At 41.6% G+C, this 19,776-nt stretch overlaps 2 protein-coding genes across 2 annotated transcripts; both read right to left on the reverse strand.

The window, feature by feature from the left end:
• Nucleotides 1-770: 770 nt before the first annotated feature.
• LOC141468151 (cytochrome P450 2K1-like) lies at nucleotides 771-8,702 on the reverse strand. Its single transcript, XM_074153023.1, has 9 exons — nucleotides 8,517-8,702; nucleotides 7,438-7,600; nucleotides 6,172-6,321; nucleotides 5,734-5,894; nucleotides 4,665-4,838; nucleotides 3,909-4,050; nucleotides 3,011-3,195; nucleotides 2,676-2,817; nucleotides 771-958 (listed from the first exon to the last, which is right to left on the reverse strand). The coding sequence occupies exons 1-9, from the start codon at nucleotides 8,700-8,702 to the stop codon at nucleotides 771-773; spliced, it is 1,491 nt and encodes a 496-aa protein (XP_074009124.1).
• A 2,588-nt stretch (nucleotides 8,703-11,290) lies between these two features.
• Nucleotides 11,291-18,673, reverse strand: LOC141468150 (cytochrome P450 2K1-like). The gene is made up of 9 exons (XM_074153022.1): nucleotides 18,488-18,673; nucleotides 17,054-17,216; nucleotides 15,636-15,785; nucleotides 14,414-14,574; nucleotides 13,563-13,736; nucleotides 12,361-12,502; nucleotides 12,005-12,189; nucleotides 11,637-11,778; nucleotides 11,291-11,478 (listed from the first exon to the last, which is right to left on the reverse strand). The coding sequence occupies exons 1-9, from the start codon at nucleotides 18,671-18,673 to the stop codon at nucleotides 11,291-11,293; spliced, it is 1,491 nt and encodes a 496-aa protein (XP_074009123.1).
• Nucleotides 18,674-19,776: the final 1,103 nt, after the last annotated feature.

Genomic DNA, 19,776 nt, shown 5'->3' on the forward strand with positions numbered 1-19,776 from the left:
CTTCGAGGAAAAGGAATGAATGTCTTGTTTCAATACCCACCCTCAGGAGAAATGGCAGAACAGGGAATATTTTCCTTCTAGTGCCAAGTAAAATAGCTAACCTAAGAAAAGCTGAGCTTTATGGCATGCCACAGAGGGTCTGCACTGATTACTGCCCAGGCAGAAGCACAGACTGAATGCTTCTGAAGAGGGGAAGGATGGAGGAGAAAAGCCAGGGGGAGAAGCCACAATGAGGTATTGGGGAACATCAGTATGTCCAACCCAGCTTCAAACCCATCTACCTGCCAAGCCCAAACAACCCTTCTGTTCTGAAGATCTGAAGCTCTGAACATCCCACAGTCACCACAGAGGCTCTGCAGTGCTTACCTTTAAGCAGGATAGTAGAAGCTAAGCACAGCTTCATGGTCTGTATGTCTCTTTGGAGAAACCTGGACTTGGGAGTTTTTCTGGGGTACATGCTTTCAACAAACACACATTACCAAGTGAAAACTGAAATAAGAATGTGAAAGCTGAGGCTCTGTATCATTTACTCCAGATTAGGTGATCTAGTAGGTTGGTCCATGAGTCATCAATTAGTCCACACACTTCTGGTCCACTTCAGCCCTCCCCCAATAAACAAAAAATAAAAGAACACCACTTTTTTTTAGAAGTACTGGAAACTTTCATTAAGGTGTAATGTAGTGAATTATTTTGGCCAAAGAATTAAGAAGTCAGATGTAATGAAAAAGTAATTTAAACATTTTTAAAACAAACTCATGCGGGTTAGAACTCTAGAAACGTGTTACGGCACACATTTTATAGGGTTTGGGGATGATGTTAAATGCAATAGCAGGGCTGAGGTCCAGGTCTGAGATAGAGACTCCAGGAGGAGGGTGGAAGGTGAACCTCTGCAGGAGGCTGGTGAAGAAGAGGAAGAGCTCCATCTTCGCAAGAGTCTCACCGGCACAGACCCTCCGCCCTGGAACAAAATGAACAGTCAAAAGAGAGTCAGTGGGAGCTGGCTCTTCAATAGTTGGAAGAAATAAAAAACACTGAGCAGCTCTTATTCTGAGGAAGATGAGTGGGAATTCAGAAGACTTGAAATGTCATGTCCTAGCTATGCATAAAGAACACGGTAGCACTTAAAATTCTATTTAGTACAAGAAACGCCTGAGAGAGAGGATACTTGGTCTTCAGGGGTACGATGACAAAGCCACCTGGTGATTTTTTTTTCCTTTTCCTTTGTCTAAATGCTTGCATTTGGGGAGAAATGTATGGAAATGCAATCTGAATTCCTTAATTTCAGTTTTCAATAAAATTTGTATTCTTCTTCATTTTTAGATTTTTCTTTGACTTGGTTCAATTTTTGGATCTCAGACCAACTTTGGCTCTTTAGTCTAGACTTTGGCTCTATTAGTCTAGTCACAGGCAATTTTTTATATTAATTTTTTTCAGAAAAGACCTTGGAGACTCACAAATGCTGTTTAGAGTGGCACCGAGGAAGAAGGTAGAGTTATTCTATGTAGTCCTAATATAAGCCTTTCTTCAAAACTGCTGTGAATGTAAATTTTTCTCCATCCTGGTTAAATTCAGCAGCTTGTAAACTGCCTTAATCAGAGCACGGTGATTCAAGGTCAGAACTAGCAAAGACCTGAAATAAGATTTGATTTTAACTCCCTTGTATGACAGAAAGAAAATGGAAGAATGTTTTCATGGCTGTGCTGTGAAATAAGCTCTCCAGTAAATGCCCAGACCTGGGACTCCATGGATGTGCTTTCAGTTAGGACATCTAGACTTAAATCTGAAAAAGAAGGCTTGTGGATTGGAAGTATCATAAGCCCTTTTATGAAAAAAAAAAAAAAAATAATTACTATATGCTGAATAGTGAACATGACAAGGAAAAAACCTTACTCAAATATCATGCAGAATTAAAAATACACAAATATGGTCTCTAAAAATGCAGAGTGTAGCCAGAGACTGATGTATAAGAACTTAATTGAGCAATAACAGAATGTGAAAAGCAGGGGAAATGCCAGAGAAGGAGCAATCATCATGGGGGTCAGGATCTCCCATGCTTTATGGGTGCAGGTGTCACACTCTGTGGACACCTCAAAAGGCAACCCCTTTCTGTCCTTTGATTTTACACAGAATTTGAGGGTTTTATATAAGACAACTCCTCTTTGTTGGCACAGTACATGAAGTCTTGATCCCAGATGATGTTATTCATGACTTTTTAAAAGGGACGTGCAAAAATGAAACATGGCTCCCCAGGAAAGACACAGAAGCCACCGTTCTTGTGTGCTTTGTGTGTGGTCTTAGACCACAATGTAGCTGTGTATGGTAAGAGTCAGAGACAAAGAAGCCCAGGCCATGGAGCAGTTGTTGGCTATAAATTATAATGCAGAAATGTGTTGTCTAAACCATCACGGAATTTGCTGAAAGCCTCCCTCCTATTTAAGGTGTTAAAAATTCTCATTGATTACTGAGAAATGAATAACACCCAGAGGGTGGAGGAATTAGTAGACATTTGTGAGTACTCTCCCTTATCAGAGAAATCTGTGAAATACAGGTTGTGAAATGGTCCCATGAAGAAGACAGTGTGGAGGCCAGGCTTCAGAAATAGAAAACCACTGGTACAGTTAGCGCTTGTCTAAGATCTGTACTTGCAACAGCAGTAAATGGAAAAAAGAAGGCACCTGCTGAAAAAGGTATGAAAGCATCTTTCTTCACAAATTTTCCATTGGCATCAAGAAAGTGCTCAGGATAGAACGTGTCTGGTTTCTCCCACTGCGATTTATCTTTCAGGACAGAGGTCAGTAAGGGGATGATGTATGTTCCCTGCAAAATAAGACAGTGGAATTAATCTGTGGACAAATGCTGTGGTGGCAACAAGATTTCAAGATGGTCAGCCTGGAGAAAGGGGTTATTTTGACTGCTGTTATGTGACTTCATTAGAGAGTTCATGTTTAACACATTAACCAGGTTCAAGAAAGAAGAAATGCTAAAAGAAACAATCCTGCAGACATCTCACCTTGGGAATGAAATAGCCTTTGAGAGTGACGTCTGCAGCAGTCTCATGAGGCAAATCCAATGGCAGGATATTAGAGAACCTCTGAACTTCATGGATGACAGCATCCGTATACGGCATCTGAGTTCGGTGCTCGATCCGTGGGGGGTTTGACCCTATCACTTGCTCTATTTCTTCTTGGACCTTTCCTGAGGAAAAAGTCAGCTATGAGAAAGAGACAAGGACTCATTCATCCTTTTCATGAGATATTCTGTGCTTTACTAATGTAAAGTACAAAAGACCTTGAGTGAAACACATAAATTCTTCCGAACTTTCTTTTTTTTTTTCCTTTCAGGAACAATGGGAACTGGACAGAACTAGAGTGTTTGATTATTTCTTTACCAATAAGAAACCTAAAGACTTGCATTTTTCTGCTCTCTCCTCTGCCTAAAATGTCTTACTCTGGCCAAGAGGTGTCTCAAAAACCCCACTTGACTCCTAACAACCTTGTATCATAAACCGGAATGGAGAATGTCAAAGAAAAATTCCCTGAATCTTATTTAAAGCCTCAGTATAGACCACTTAATATTTGCACGAGGTCTTTGGTTTATCAACAGCCTGTTTCTGAGGGAAACTTGGACCAATTTCATTGGCCAACACAGGACAGCTCTCCACTTTTTAATTAATGAGATTTTATGAGTGAAAGACCTGGCACATACAAACTCTGTTTATAATACACTGGTAGGCCAACTAGCGTGCCCCTCACTGGGTTGGAACCACAGGGCACAGCAATACCTAGACAATAATTAACTGGAAATCTTGGCTTTTTTTTAATGATGATTAATAGGTATGTTGACCCTCCATGTTCCTCTTTGGTTCCTAATGCACTGAGTGTGACAACATCTGTCATAAAAACACTTACTCTGAACTTCAGGGTACTTCAGCATCAGAAGAAAGCTCCACTTTAGTGTGGTGGAAATCGTCTCAACACCAGCAGTGAACAAATTGCTCACCAAGCTTAGCAAGTTGCCGTTATGGAAATACCCGTTGGTAGTGGATTTCTCCTGAAAGAAGTGGTTGAGAAAAAAGGATCAAAACTTAAAGCTTTCATGTGAAAATGCAATATAGGTAGCTAAAAGTTTGCTAATAATTAAATCCTATATTTTTAAAAAGTATGAAAGACAAATAAAAGCTTTGGGCTTGTACCTGGAGAAAAGTGTTGATGTAGGTTTTATGTTTTACGTGATCTCTGTGTTTACTGGGGCCAGCTGCAAAGAGAGCTGGTTTCTCTATGAAGGTGTTAACCCAGATATAGCAGAGACCCCAAATAAGGATCCCAGTAAAGCCCAGGTATCACTTTTGTTCAGCAATGCATTATGTTTTTGAAAGAGCCAGAAGGTCCAGGACAACAGAGAGAGCAGATAAAAAGACGCAGCCTCTGTAAATATATTGATATAGTCTGAAGAAAAGCATAAATAAAGGTAAATGTTTACTGACTAAAAGGGTTGGAACTCCAACAGAGTCAAATATCTATTTGACTCTACTGGTTTGTTATATGTGTTTTGTCAAAGATATATTCCCTAAAGAAATATAACTATAATTATAAGGACTGAAAGGAAGTTGTGAATGTCTTCATAAAACCATAAAATTTGGAATAAATGAGAAAAGATGCAGTTACCTCCTGCTGTTTAACCAGGAAAGCATCAATAAAACTTCTTTGATCATTTTTGTCCAGGGTTTTCAGATTTTCTACAAAAGTAGCTTGTACATAAGCGTTGAATTCATCTCTATTTTTGAGAAGAGCCTTGTTAGCCCTTAGGAGGAATCCAAGGTATGGGAAGATGTTGTACATCTGGAAGAGTGAAAGATGTTAGAGAGGATTTACTGGCCAGAGGTCTGAAAACACTACAGGAACAAATTATTAACATTGTATTGGGATACAAACCCAAAGACTTAACATTAACATTTTGTTCTTTAAAATATGAAGAAGCAACTGGACAAATTCATGGTAGAAAATCCACCAAGGACCACTGAATACAAGGAAACCTCTCAGCCCCTAATTACTATTTTGAAGGACTAGTGCAGATATCAAACACCTGCAACTTGCCACAAGGGAGATGGAAATGTTGGCCACAACTTTTTTTTATTGTTTTAGACAGCTCTTCCACTAATTTTTTTTTCTGTTTCAAAGTCTAAAGGAACAGAGGCGAATCTGGACTAATTTTTTTTTCTGTTTCAAAGTCTAAAGGAACAGAGGCGAATCTGGTTTGCAGCAGCATTGCATGTGAGTATCAGAGAGTATTTATTACTCCTTGAGAGATTTCAGTGTACTGGAAGCATGGAAAAACACATTTTGAGCCAGGGCTACCTTGTACAGTTAGACCACGTACGCTGTAACTTCTCTCTGCCTCATGTTCTGAGAGTGTACTGTTTTGCCTGGTCATTTTATATTTTTGGGTAATGTTGAGCTTGCTGTTCATGCACTATGCAGTCTGGGTTTTTTTAGTCCAGGTTTAGCACTCTTCAAACAATAGCTTAAGTATGTTTTTGACAGACTCGGGGTTTGACTGTTGGCTTCAAGATTCCCAGACTGTCTTTCAAGCTTTGTTGTGCCCCAGAAAGTGCTTGTAAACCTATTATCTCTCAGGGCTTCAGATTTTTCTGTTTAATCGAAACAATTGACAACCAGTATTACTATGTTCCCTTGGCATCCAGCGGAACAGCAACATAAAAATATTTATCATTACCGTAACCAGAGGTTTCCCAGCAAGCCTCACGTTTTCACTGGTCAGTTGTAGAAGTCTCAAAAATCTGGAGTCTTTGTAGTCAAATCGTTTTCCAAGTAATATTGAAACAATTATGTTAGCAACTGCTGCATTAATCATTTTACTAGCGTCAAAGGGCTTTCCTATACAATGAATGAAAGAATATATTACATTGTGGCAAGAGATGGAATTTGTAAATGTAAATTTAATGCTAAGTATTGCTGTTTATTTTTCGTGATTGATTGCTAATATTGATTATTATTCAATGTTAGAATACCACGCCAAGACACAAAAACGCCAGAGGAGCCAAATTCATGAAATTGATTCAGACTGAAGCACATTTCTTAAAAAGGTCTGAACTTGAGAAGGTTACTGGAAAGCCTCTGGGTCAAAGGTCTGAAGAATGAATCATCTACCCACCTTCTTGTGACCCAATGGTGTCGGCCAGATACCCATATTCCTCCACAATGCGGTCCTCAATGGCCTTTTTCCCCATTCCAAAGTCTCGTAGGGTTGTGAGAGTAAATCTTCGCATCACCTTCCAGTTTTCACCGTGAGCAAAAACAACCCCTGACACAAAGAGAACGTTTCAAGGTGGCAGAAGATTTGTAATAACTAACTTGTAGACAAATAATGTAGATATTTAGTAGCTGTCACTTTTTAAACAAGCTAAATTACATCTGGCTGAGGAAAAAACAACTTTCCCTTAAGTATTTTGAGACCTCACGAATAGGTTTATTGCACACAAAAAAAAAAAAAAAAAAAAAAGGAGAATGAACAATTTAAAAGTTATTAATCGTAGAAGAATATACTTCTCTGAGAGACACTTGTGACTGAAAGAAAGAGAGCATTGGAAATTGAAGTTCAAACCGCTGATTGTCATACTTTGGAAGTGGAATTGAACCGAGATCTCATGTCTCTGATGATTGCAGGAGAAACCTGCAGCCTCCTCAATCAGTTTTTTCACTGAAATTGTTACACCATGTAACTAATGACTTCAGCTATATTTTTTCAAGGAAGAAAATAAGGTGTAAATAAAGCTTACATGCAATAATATGATCAAAAGATGTGACAGCTACAATGTTCACAGAATTATTCTTGAATTTGTCCAAGAGTCTTTAGAGATGTAAATATGAAACTCTCATGCAAAATTAGAATGAAGTTTGGATGTGAAATTCTCAGCTGGAAACCCAGCTCAGTATACAGTATTTCCCTTATTAAAATAAATCCCCAATTCTGTATGTATTCCATTCTATTTTCACATTCAGATTTTAAAAGCGCTATTCACCACTTGAAATGAGAAGCAGGAAAATTGAGGTTCTATGGTAAACCTAAAAGAACAGAAGTCCAGAACCATACCGTGAGAGCTAGAAATGCCTTCCCTGGTGTGCATGCCCCTGTTCTAGATCCTGTAAGTGTGACACTATCCATTATCTTCTGCTGTGGTTCCTGTTATATTTATGGTTGTTTTGTTGTCACTATGAGTCACTAACGTAACAGGTTGTTATGTTGTCACTATGTCACTATGAGTGGTTTCAAATTTGAATAAATGCACTGAAGGCAATGAAACTGTTCCTATTTCCATTGCCTCTCTCTGATCCAAACTGATGTGAAGCTTCTGCTTCTTCTGTAGAAAAAAAGTTTTTGAATAAGTCAAGCTGGAGAGGAGAAATAAAACCAACTTACCATTTCCTCTGGTCAAATCTTCAAAAATTGGGATTTTAGGTCTCTCTGAAAATGCATCTGCCTTGTTTACGAGAGCTTCCTTCACTGTCTCATACCCAGAAATCACTACTATTTTCCTTTGCCCCATCTGAACACTGAAGACTGGACCATATATTTTTGACAGCTGTCAGAAGAAGATAACAGTGATTTACAGCTTTTACAGCTTAACCTCCTCCATTAGAATGGATTCACTGAATTATAGCAGAAACACATTGGTTCTGTTGGCCTGAAAAAAGAGGGTGCCTGTTTTTGCCAACACAATTAGGCTGCACTGGATAGCCACAGTGATTTTCCAGATACTGCATCTGGTCTGTCTTTTGATTTGTGGATGTAACATACGTAGAGATATGTAGGTGAAAATAACCCTTTTAAAGTCAACAAGGAGGACATGTAATTTCAATGTCTAAGTAGAAAAAACTCTAAGAAAGGAGCATGTTCATAGAAGTCTTCTGACTCAAAACTAGGGAAGTCCTACAATAAACTACGTAAAGAAAGCACTAGAAGAAATCCAAAAGATTTTTACCTTCATTTGCTTAGATCTTTGCTGTATATTCTGGCAACTGTGGGCCCTGAATATTAAGAGTATATAGTTATCTTCAGCTTTTGGGGAAGAAAGGAGGAAAGGGAGATGAGAAGGGCTGCTAAATCAGTGAAGGTGGGAAGCTGAAGTCACAACCCCAGACACATCGATCAGTGGAAGGTGGAGGGAGGTAGACCACATATCAAAAATCACTCCATATTCAGTTACCTTTTTCTCAAAATTAAAACCACAAAAATAAGATAAGCACTTGCTATTAATACTTGTTATTCATTTGAGAGCTGTTTAAGGCTGAAACCTAGACGCATGAAGTTGCACAGAGAAAGTATTATGGTAAAGAACAAATCTTGCTGCATTCAAAGTTTTCTGCTCAAATAACAGTCTCCTGTCCCTTGCTAAGGGTTGTCTGGGGATGCAACACATTAGTTGCAATAGGAGAAACTCTCTGACTATGGGTCTTGGCGACATGTGCGATTATGGGACCAATAGAAAAGATGACTACCTGTAGATAAGTTCTGTAGGGTCTCTTCAAATCGAACATATGGAGATTTCCAATGATAGGTAGTGCTCTTGGTCCTGGAGGAAACCTCTTTCTCCGGTGATTATTCCAGAAACTTCCCACTTTCAAAATGGATAGAAAAGACAGGATGAACACTAAACCAATGGAAGTGCAGCTGCTCCACTCCATCTCTATTCAGCCAAGTATTTGCTACAGATGAGAAAAAAGAAAATGTGGAATCTGAATCTCTGTCCTCCACCAAAAATTTCCTGAAACGCTTGTACTAGTCCATAAGCCTCTTTCCCAGTGAAGGGTATGTTTTTCTTGCAATTGGTGGCTGGTTTTGTTGTCTTCCCTTGCACTTGCTAATGAATCCTCAGTTCAGTACAGAGACAGATAGTGTTTGCTAGCAAAGTGTGTGTAACTGTGTGAACACGCAGCCCACTGTCCCAGTATGAAAGTCCAAGAACGTGGAGAACCACAGGTCATCAACCTGGTGTTTGCTATAAAAGTTATAAAGTCTGCATTCTCTTCAGGTTACTGATTAGATATATTTTTGTCATTAGTACAGGCACAGCCTTGATATCATGAGAACTGAAATCAAAATGCCAGTGTCCAAGTGATTAGTGCACAGAGATTTGTTTTTTTTTTTAAAAGTGCTTAGGAATTGGTATAACTTTGCTTCCATTGAATTCGTTGGGAATTTTAAATCACAGAATCACAGAACGGTTGAGCTTGAAAAGGGCCTCTGGAAGTTAACTGGTCCAACCTCTCTGCTCAAGCAGGGCCACCTGGATCCAGTTGCCCTATAGTATGTCCACATGGCTTTTGAATATCCCCAAGGAAGGAGACTCCACGACCTTCCTGCTCAACCCGTGCCAGCACTCAGTCACTGTCACAGTAACAAAGTGTTTCCTGATGTTCAGAGGAAACCTCCTGTGTTTCAGTTTGTGTCCATGGCCTCTGGTCCCGGTATTGAACATCACTGAAAAGAGCCTGGCTCTGTCTTCTTTGTACCCTTTGTCCAGGAGTTTATACACATATTAATAAAATCCCCCTGAGCCTTCTCTCCTCTAGGCTAAACAGTCCCAACTCTTTCAGTGTTTCCTCATATAAGAGGTGCTCCAGTCCCTTCAGCAGCTTCATGGTCCTTTGCTGGACTCCCTCCAGTATGTCCATATCTTTTTTGTACTGGTGATCCCAGAACTGGAGACAGCACTCCAGGTGTGGGCTCAACAGTGCTGAGCCAAGGAGAAGGTTCACCTCCCTCAACCTGCTGGCAACACTCCTCCTAATGCAGTCCAGGGTACAAATATCCTTCTCTGAAGCAATGGCATATGGTTGCCTCATGCTCAACTTGGTGTCCACCAGGACCCCCAGGCCTTTTTCTGTCAATCTGCTTTCCAGGTGAGTGGCCCCCAGCATGTACTGGTGCCTGAGGTTGTTCTTCCCCAGGTGCAGTACTCTGCATTTCTCCTTGTTGAACTTCATGACGTTCCTCTCAGTCCATTTCTCCAGCCTATTGAGGTGCCTCTAGATGGTAGCACAACCTTCTGGTGTATCAACCACCCCTTCCAGTTTGGCGTCATCAGCAAACTTGCTGAGGGTACACTCTGCCCTATCATCTACATTGTTTATGAAGACATTTAGCAGGACTGGGCCCAGTATTAACCTCTGGGTTACCCTGCTAGTTACTGGACTCAAACTGGACTTCCCACCACTGATCACTAGCTTCTAGGCCTGGATTTTCAGCAAATTTTCAACCCACTTCACTGTCTGCTCATCCAGTCCATATATCAACAACTCATCTATGAGAATCTCATGGTAGATAGTGTGAAAAGCCCCACTAAAGTCTAAGAAGACTTCTTGTGACTAAGACAACTTATTATCATGACCAAAAATCTACAGCAGGGGTGTATGATAGAGAAGTTGGAGAGGCCTAAGAGGTGCCACAGAAGTGCTGGTTTGCTCAGTTCGTGCTGGGAGCACAGCACTAGTTGTGTGTTCCAGTCAAGGTTGTATCCCCAGAAGCCATTCCAGTGTGAAAGAAGATCTTTGCAGCTTTGAAGACAATTTGAAGACAAGTTTGATTTGAAATGGAGAAGGACTTTTTATTTTGCCATGCTTTTATTTTTATCATTAACATGCACATTATTCTGTAGTAAAATTAATTAATTTTAACTTCCAGACAGCATATAACCTGAGAGCCCTCTATGCATCTGCACTGCTGTTCTGCATTGAGCGAACATCTTACGTTTCCTTATCTCAGGTTGAGCTATTATGTTATATTTCTCTGTGTGTGTGTGCATTTAGAGCACTGGTGTGGGGGTAAATTGTGTAATGGACCATTTTCCATAGGCAGTTTGCATGTAACTGTGCTGAAGGTGTGGAAGGTGAAAGCTCTTGGGTTTTTGTGTGAGTGTGTGTAGATCAGTGCAGTACCTTTTGAGTTTTGACCCAGAGACTGGCTCCGGCCTCTTTCATCAAGCAGAACATGCAGAGGTATAGGGAAGGACAGAATGAAATGGACTTTGTTAGTTATCTTCCTTGTGGGATTCATCCTCACAATGACCATCACCTTCCTTTTCCAGGAGTGGCTGAAAGTCAGGACTTCCCCCTGCCATAGTGGTGGGAGAGACACCTCTGGCTATGAGCCAAGGCATGCTTGGGCTAAAAATTCCCTACTAGATTCAGAAGTACCAAGCTTCCTAGATGGGACTAGAGACAGAAGTAGTTCATCTGGGTGTTTCAGGAAAAGGAGATGACTAAGAAAAGCCCTAGGAGCGTGGCACTGCACAAATCTCATGAGTCATTGGGGGGATGGTGACCCCGATGGAGGGAGAGAGGTCCAGGTCTGAGGTGGAAACTCCAGGGGGAGGGTGGAAGGTGAACCTCTGCAGGAGGCTGGTGAAGAAGAGGAAAAGCTCCATCTTGGCAAGAGTCTCTCCAGCACAGGTCCTCCGCCCTGGAACAAAATGCAAAATGACCATAAGAAAGTCAGTGGGAGCTGCTTCTTGAGCTGTTGTCAAAGGAGAGGAGAGGAGAAGAGAGGAGAGGAGACCTGGGAAAGGAGCCTTAGATGTCCAGTTCCCCTCAGAACTCTAAAAAAAAAATGAAAGATACCTGCTGAAAAAGGCATCAGAGCATCTTTCTTCACAAATTTTCCATTGGCATCAAGAAAGTGCTCAGGATAGAACATGTCTGGTTTCTCCCATTGGGATTCGTCTCGCAGGACAGAGGCCAGCAAGGGGACAATGTAGGTTCCCTGCAAGCCAAGGCAGAGCAGTTATTGCACTGAGGATGGTGCTGTCACCATCAGAGTGATGGCGAATTTTGGAGCTCAAAATACCCAATTTAATAGGAGAGGTCCTGCCAAAGTGGCTGTGAGAACTCCTGGGGCAAGCAAACATCCTTGGACACAAGCAGGACTTGGAAGGTTGAAGTGTTCACTGGGGACAGAGGGAAGAAAAGTAGTGCAGAAGTTGTCTCACCTTGGGAATGAAATAGCCTTTGAGGGTCACGTCTGCAGTAGTCTCATGAGGCAAGTTCATTGGCAGGATATTAGCAAATCTTTGAATTTCATGGACAACAGCATCCGTATATGGCATTTGAGTTCGATGCTCAATTCGTGGGGGGTTTGACCCTATCACTTGCTCTATCTCCTCTTGTACTTTTTCTGTGAAAGAAATAGGGACCATACATTAATAGATCACTTGAATGTCGCTTTTTGCTGCTAGGACTAGGGCAATGTGGAGAATTCATTTCCTTTTCAGCCCTGCTCAATAAGAAGTCACATTTGAGGTGACTTGATGAGAAGGAAGCCACTGATTGCCTAGTTTCCACTTACTCTGAATTTCAGGGTATTTCATCATGAGCAGAAGACCCCAGCGCAAAGTGGTGGATGTGGTCTCCATGCCAGCTGCGAACAGATTTCTCACAACCTCAGTTAAATTTTCATTATGGAAATATCCATTAGCCTTTCCATTCTCCTAAAGATATGAAACAATAATAATATCAGCTAATTAAATATTCTATAAGGCATGTTTTCATGGGAGAACAGGGAAAAGCCTTCATATGTAGCCCAGGGGCAGTTAAGAGTAAAGGTTTTGATGGGATGTCTTGTGAAACCTGTTCTATGCTGAGTTTTGAGATAAGAGTGTTTGGACTGCCTGTGTTGCCCACAAGAACATATACTCAAGCCAACATGGGTCTTCAGCTTGGATAACGTCAGTGATAACAAGAATGTTTTGGAAAAGAGCGAGCAGTCACTGGGGCTTCCCATGTGATTCCATCATTTGCTTCAGAGTTTTTCTGTCCATGGGTCATGGAGCAGAGCATCTTGCAGGATGAGATTTGTTGGGAAGAAGAATAAATTTTCTGCCAGAGCTGGGTTTTGACATGAATTCAAGAGGTACTGGGGACTTGGCCCATGATGACGTTGCCTTTACCTGCCACTAGCATCAAAAGAGAGCCTAGAAGGGTGGTTCATGTTCCGCTGCAATCCAGCAGCCAACCCATGCTTTTGCCATAGCAGAATTGGGGTCAAACCTCACAAGGCCATAGTACATAGAGGTGAGGGCTGGGTACAAACACTGTGACATTTTTACAAGAACTGTAAGACTAGAGTTTTGTTGAAGCAGGTAAATGTGAGCTGGAAACTACAACTAAGAAATATGTACTGAAGATTCCTGGGCCTAGAGCTTTCCGTGGGTAAATCTCTATAAAGGGGGATGTGAATTTTTTAACAAAAGAGTTGGAAATGCTGAGGTACAGAAAGAAATTTTAAACTATGGTAAAGACAACTTCTCATACTTTGCTTGCTGAAACAGTGTTTTGTATTTTCCTGATAAATTACTGGGGACACATAAAAGATGCTAGTCTGTGATTAATTTATCTCCTAGGTGGAATGACTGCACAGTCTTTTAGTCTGACCACAGTTTTGGGTAGGACTTTTGCACATGATAGATCTCTTCTGAAGAACATTTGTTTATCTACCAGCCCTTGAAAGGAAAGTGAGGAGATTTGAAGAAGCTGCTAGGATTCTATTACCTCTTGTTGTCTCAAAAGGAAAGTGTCAATGAAGCTCCGCTGGTCGTTTCTGTCCAGAACTTTGAGATGTTCTATGAAAGTCACCTTGATAAAAGCATTGATTTCTTTTACATTCTGCCTAAATATTTTGTGGTCCTTCAGGAGGAATCCAAGGACTGGGAACATGTTGTAAATCTGCAAGATAAAGATATAACAATGAAGAAAAAACAGCTGCTAAACAGATGTACCACAGTTCAACAGCGTATATTAAGAAAAGCCCTTACAGAAAATGGTGTATAGCCTTATACTCAAGACGCAATGTGTTTCTTTGTCCTCCTTCTTCCTGGAAAACTGTGTAAAATGGTTGAAATACATTCCCTCTTACACTGAGTATTAATCACACTGGTTGACGACGGCCTAGAAATCCCATGTTTGTGAATATGTCCTTGACACAATTTCCTACCTCTCCCCTCCTAGAGAATTCACCCCTCCCAGAGACTTCACCCCTCCCTATCCAGTTGGAATTAGGAGTCTCAAGTTTAAGAGGCAGCTACAGGTATTCCCACACTGATTTTGACCTGGTTTGTAACGGGAGATGGGGAATAATCACCAACTTCTATGTCTAGGGGAAATAATCCTTGTATCGTATTACATGTTGTTCAATTCTTCATGAAAGGAGGAACTTATAATTTCCCTTATAATTGCTGCTAAGAGAAATCCATAAATAGTATCAGAGGTCCACTTTCTGCCCTTTCAGGGTGCATTTCTGATGTACAGATAGGTGTTGCAATGATCAGTGTTGAGAGGTGTGCCTCTGTATACCACTGTATAACCATGCTTTTGAACAGCAATATTCAAACAGTATGAATTACCGAAAGTGATGGACTTCCAAATAGCCTGATATTTTCATGCATCAGTGTCAGGAGCTTTTTGAATGTCGGGTCTTCATAGTCATATCGCTTCCCAAGCAGTATGGATATGATGATATTAGCAACAGCGGCATTCATCATCAGAGTTATCTCAAGGGGCTTCCCTAGCATGGGAAAAGGTGGTGCAAACAACAAAGTTAATAGTTATTCTAATTAGTTAAAGTAGCGTGCAGAGACTCGGTGAAGTCTGGGACATGATAGGCACAGAGCTGGCAGGAGGAAAGGCTCCCCCATCTCAGGCTTTGTGCGTCCCTAGCAACATTTTGACAGAACAGAGACTGAAGGCAAGTCTTTTGTGCTCCCCTTCCATTTTCTCAAAGGCTATTGTGACCCTGAGTGTTTGTGGTCCTACCCCAGGCTGCTCTTTTGGGCACACATGATCTTAAATTTTCCTGGTATAAGAGAATCTCAGCATTGCCATTTCCCCAATTAGTGCCATCCCTTATCACCAGTATTCTTTGAGTTGGAGTGTGTACCTTTAGGCCCTTAGTCTCTTAAATCAGTAGCTCTTGGTCACTCAATCTCTCCTGCTGGGCTTCTAGAGATGTCTGGTGCATCCCCTTTGCAGCTGGATGCAGCTGCTGCTTTCAGGAGTTCAAGGTGAGGACTTGAAGCCTGGACTAGAATGATGATGTAGAAATGTGGTTTTATCCCAAGTCTGCTTGGTTGAAAGAGCTACTTATTGAAGTCCTGCTGTTGGTAACTGAGCCTAGTGAGAAATGATCTTGGATGATGCTGGTGAAATGTGCAACTGGATGTTCTGCCTCCTCTTGGAAGGGGTTCCCTAGACACGTGACTTACGGACAATCAATTTTTTGGTATGGATATGCAAGTCCTTGCAACAGTCTTTTGCTCTCCCAATGCCACTAAATCAAAGGCGCTGCACATGGAGGAACAAATTACTCTACTCAGATATGCTATTTGATATCTGACTCCCTGTTTGACTTCCAGTGCCTCAATGAATGCTTTTCATTTGCATGTCAGGCAATTGCCAGGTAGAGAGACCGAGACAGACAGTTCATATAAACTCTTTGTTTATATGATGCAGGATGCTGGAGAAAGGTAGATCTCTCAAAGAGGTCAGAGACTTTTCCTCCTTGACCCTTGGCATTTTTTAGAAGGCTTGAGCAAAATCAGTGTGTTATGAAGGTAAGATTTCCCCCACCTTTCTGTGCCTCAATGGTGTCTCCCAGGCATCTGTACTCTTCTACAACACGATCCTCTATAGCCTTCTTGCCCATTCCAAAGTCTCGTAAGGTTGTAAGAGTAAATCTTCGCATCACTTTCCAGTTTTCTCCATCAGAAAATATAACTCCTGAAATGGAAAATGAAAACACAGCAATAACAATTTTGTCATAAGAGCAAACATTCTTCATCTACCCTGAATCCTGGTAAAGATGAGTGCTAGCAGGAAACCTGTCAAGCTCTAAAAATGTGTTGTGTCCCCAGGTAGAACGAAATAAGACAGGAAAGATATATCAGGAGAAAGCTCTGAGGGAAGCAGTCACTGTTCTGAGGTGTCTAATGTACCCTGAGACACGAGGGCATTTGTTCAGCTTTGATTAGAACAGAGAGTGGGTTTTGTGCCTCTGGGACATCACCTGGGATGATGAGTGGGCACATTAACCTAAGATTTTTCCCTTAGGTAAGATGCATCCTCTCTCAAGAGCACCTGTGTTCTCACATAGACTGTAGAGAGTAAAGGAAACCTCAAATATGGATATCTGTTTGGAAAATCTCCCCGCTTGGAGGTAATCCCATCCCCCTGCACACTAGAAAAGCTGCAGAGAGTTCTCAATGGCATCTGCAGAGAAGTTTTAGCCATGGGTGCTGCTATTTACTCTGCTTGCACCTATCATGATCACTTATTCTTGCTTCGAACCTTGTTGAAGATTCTATCCCTAGTGAGGAAAGAAACCACTTGCAGATAGGTTGGCATTTAATGATACAGTGCTTACTCCCAGCTGGTCACAAGATACAAATGTGCCCACCTTTGCTTTCCTGTCAGAAGATGACAATCTCTCATTTCCCTACTTCCATGTATCCCAAAAATATTTATGGGAATCAAAAGATCAGGTTCAGGGTCTAACATCTGTGGAGAGTGAAAGCTGCACCAGAAGAACTCAAAGCAAGAGTGATCTCCCTCTGGGGAAGCAAACTAAAGGCTTGGGTTATTGTTTATTCTCTCTTAAAGAGAGATTTAATCTCAAATGTAAATTTAACTGGAAAATTTTAAATAAACATTCAATAATATCAATCTCACAAGGAGTATTTGAAGATAGTGTGGCTGATGTAGTAGACACTTTGCCAGCTTCTGTTGGGTTTATGTGGCAAGGTTTTGGTAGCTGGGCAGCTGCAGGGCTGGTCTTTGTGAGAAGAGATCAGGAGATACCCTCATGTCAGCTCCTCAACATGTCACCTCAACATGAAGACTCAGCTGCAGATTCAGACCTCTAAATTACGTGTTCATGTGTAAATACTTAGCAAAACAAAGTGAGGCATTCTGCATTTGCCTCTCCATGGAGGAAGTCTCATTCTTCTTTGCAGGAGGCAGGTGTATGGGCAACAGAACATCACACTCACCTTTTCCTTTTCCTGTTTCTTCAAGGATTGGTATTTTAGGTCTCCCTGCAAATGCGTCCGCCTGATTCACCAGAGCTTCCTTAACTGTGTCATATCCTGATAGAATCACCATTTTCCTTGGTCCCATCTGAATGCTGAAGACTGGGCCATACGTTTTGGATAGCTAGTGGGATGAAAGGGGACAATAAAAGAAGATTATTTTCATATGATTTTCAGCAAGTTTAATGTTCTTTTTCCTGCACAACACTGGCTTTTCTTTCCCTGTCCAAAATGTGGAGAATTTATCATACAAATTTTGGAGCTCTTATGAATAAAAAGACTCACAATGGGGTATTTTATTCTGTTAGGTATTTGAGTAACAGAATTTTAGAGGGGTTAAAGAAAAGGCTGAAGAGCAGACGAGCTTGGCCCTATGTTCCTCTGAAGAGACAAACAGAAAGGGAAATTCTCAGTAACCATGGCAAACGCTGTTCAGTTCCTGGTACACAAATCCATGTAGGTAGAAATCAGCTGCAATAATGAGTAGCAACTCTTAAATCTGGAGTTATACTTTTAGGTTCATCTGGAGTTACTGCCTTTAGTAACAAGGTGCAAGAGGTACAACCACAACCAGGCAGGAATAGACATCATGGCTCACATGGGAATGAAATCCAGGAAGGCAGGTTAAGAATGGCTTCATGGCTTCATTTTGAGTTATGAGGTAACTGTGTCCACTATATGGACCCTGTAGGTAACTTTTGATTCAGAAGCTGAGAACTCATAGTGGTTATGTCGGAAATGTTCCCCAGCAGAACGAGACCAGTTCTCAAGGTGGTAGTACATCAGGGCACAGGAACTGTCTGAAACTCTTAGGTTTGCTGTTCATGGCTCTGAGAAGTAGCACAGTGAGAGGACTTTGAAAATCACACTGACTATCTGACTGTCACACACCATCTTCCCTGAAATCCTGGAGTTTACTGCCACTAGATATGAAAGATTAAGGAGTGCTTGTTTGTTTCCTACTTTGCTTTGGGAAACCAGGAAAGTTCCTCCTTCACGGTGAGGATGCAGGGAAAGGATCAAGAAGCCGTTTTCTGCCAGTTCCCTCATGGCTGAGTCCACCAATCAGCCTCCAGAAAGTATTGCTCTCCTCCCTAAATATTTCAGCAGCCCCTGGTGGAAGTTCCTGTGGGAACTGTAGGACCCCTGTCTTCTAGTTACCCTTTTCTGGAGAACACTATCATTTTCTGTGTTCCACAGAAATGGATCAATTTTTTTGATGTGGCTGGAAGTCAATTCCCCTGCACTGACACTGGATCAGATGACAGGAAGACCAGGTAATTAATTCTATTGCCTGTGCAGTGGAATTGTCTTGTCCAGAGAAAAATTTGTACCCCTTCTGGGGGGTCAGTGACTGTCTTAGAGAGCGCTAAGAAAAGGAACAACAGAAGTTACCTCTAGCATTGTCAGGTGAGGTCTCTTCATATCCATGATGTGCAGATTTCCAATGATGGGTAAAGGCCTGGGTCCTGGGGGGAAGTTTCCTTTTGTGTGGCTCTTCCAGGCATGTTGTCTTTTCAGAATCAGCAGGAGAATGAGTATAAACAGTAACCCCACAGGAAGAAGATTGACCAAATCCATTGTCTTTCAGCAAAGATTTAGCTGAGAAGGTGAAAATTCAGGCAGAGAGTGCAATGTCCCGTCAGAAGTTAAGAGTTTCAAGCACTAACGGGCACTTCTACGCATACAGAGAAAAGAACTTCAGCTCTAAGAAAAGGTAGAAATGCCCATCTGGGGTTTTCCCCCTCTGAGAATCCCTACTAGGCACTCTCACCACCGCGTGCGCTCACTTTACTCTATGCTGGTTACTGGTTAATAGGTGATGACTAAACTAGTCCTGTGTGTTGGCAGAGATGTCTGAGGGCATAAGTCAAATTTAGAAACAGTGACACAAATGCTGCCTTGAACTTTGAGACTGGGGGGAGGTGGGAGAAGAAGGAAGAGGTTCCACTGGTTGCTCAGGCTTTCCCTTCCCTCTTTATGGAAGATGTTGGAGATGCCAGGTATTGACAAGAGCAGAAGCTCAGAGGACTAGGGATCTGAGACAGTTGTGGAGATTCCTCTTGAGTAACCTGAATGTGGATTTATGGCCTTGATGTGCTGTGGGTCCTGTAGTGGAAAGCTGCATTGATCAGAAGTAGTCATGAGAGGAAGAACTTAGTGGCAAGCTCCTCTGAGCTAGCTGAATGATTTGTCATGGCACACACATCTTTTGTTCTAACAGGAGTTCACAGAATCACAGAATCTTCTTGGTTGGAAGGCACCTTTGAGATCATCGAGTCTAACCACAAAAAAACCCAAGCAAACAAACAACCAAACAAAAAAAAAGCAGAGTGAAATGTGGGGTCAGACTGATCTGGTCAAATTGTGAGGTCTGTATTGATCTATTGATCTAAGCCTCAGATTCCTTTAAAATGAATAGAGGGCAAAGGGTACCTTCTCTTCCAAAACCAGAAGTTGAAACTGGTCAGATAATCCATGCCTTGCTTGTTCCTGATTTTCACATGATGGTTGAGGCTGGAAGGGAACTCTGGAGGTCATCTTTGGTGAAACACTGGAAACAGGTTGCCCAGAGAGGCGGTAGATACACCATCTCTGGAAACATTCAAGGTCAGGTTGAACGGGGCTCTGAGCAACCAGATCTAGTTGAAGATGGCCCTGCTCATTGCAGGGATGACCTTTAA

Source organism: Numenius arquata, chromosome 9 (genome assembly GCF_964106895.1).
Source record: "Numenius arquata chromosome 9, bNumArq3.hap1.1, whole genome shotgun sequence".
Taxonomy (NCBI): domain Eukaryota; kingdom Metazoa; phylum Chordata; class Aves; order Charadriiformes; family Scolopacidae; genus Numenius; species Numenius arquata.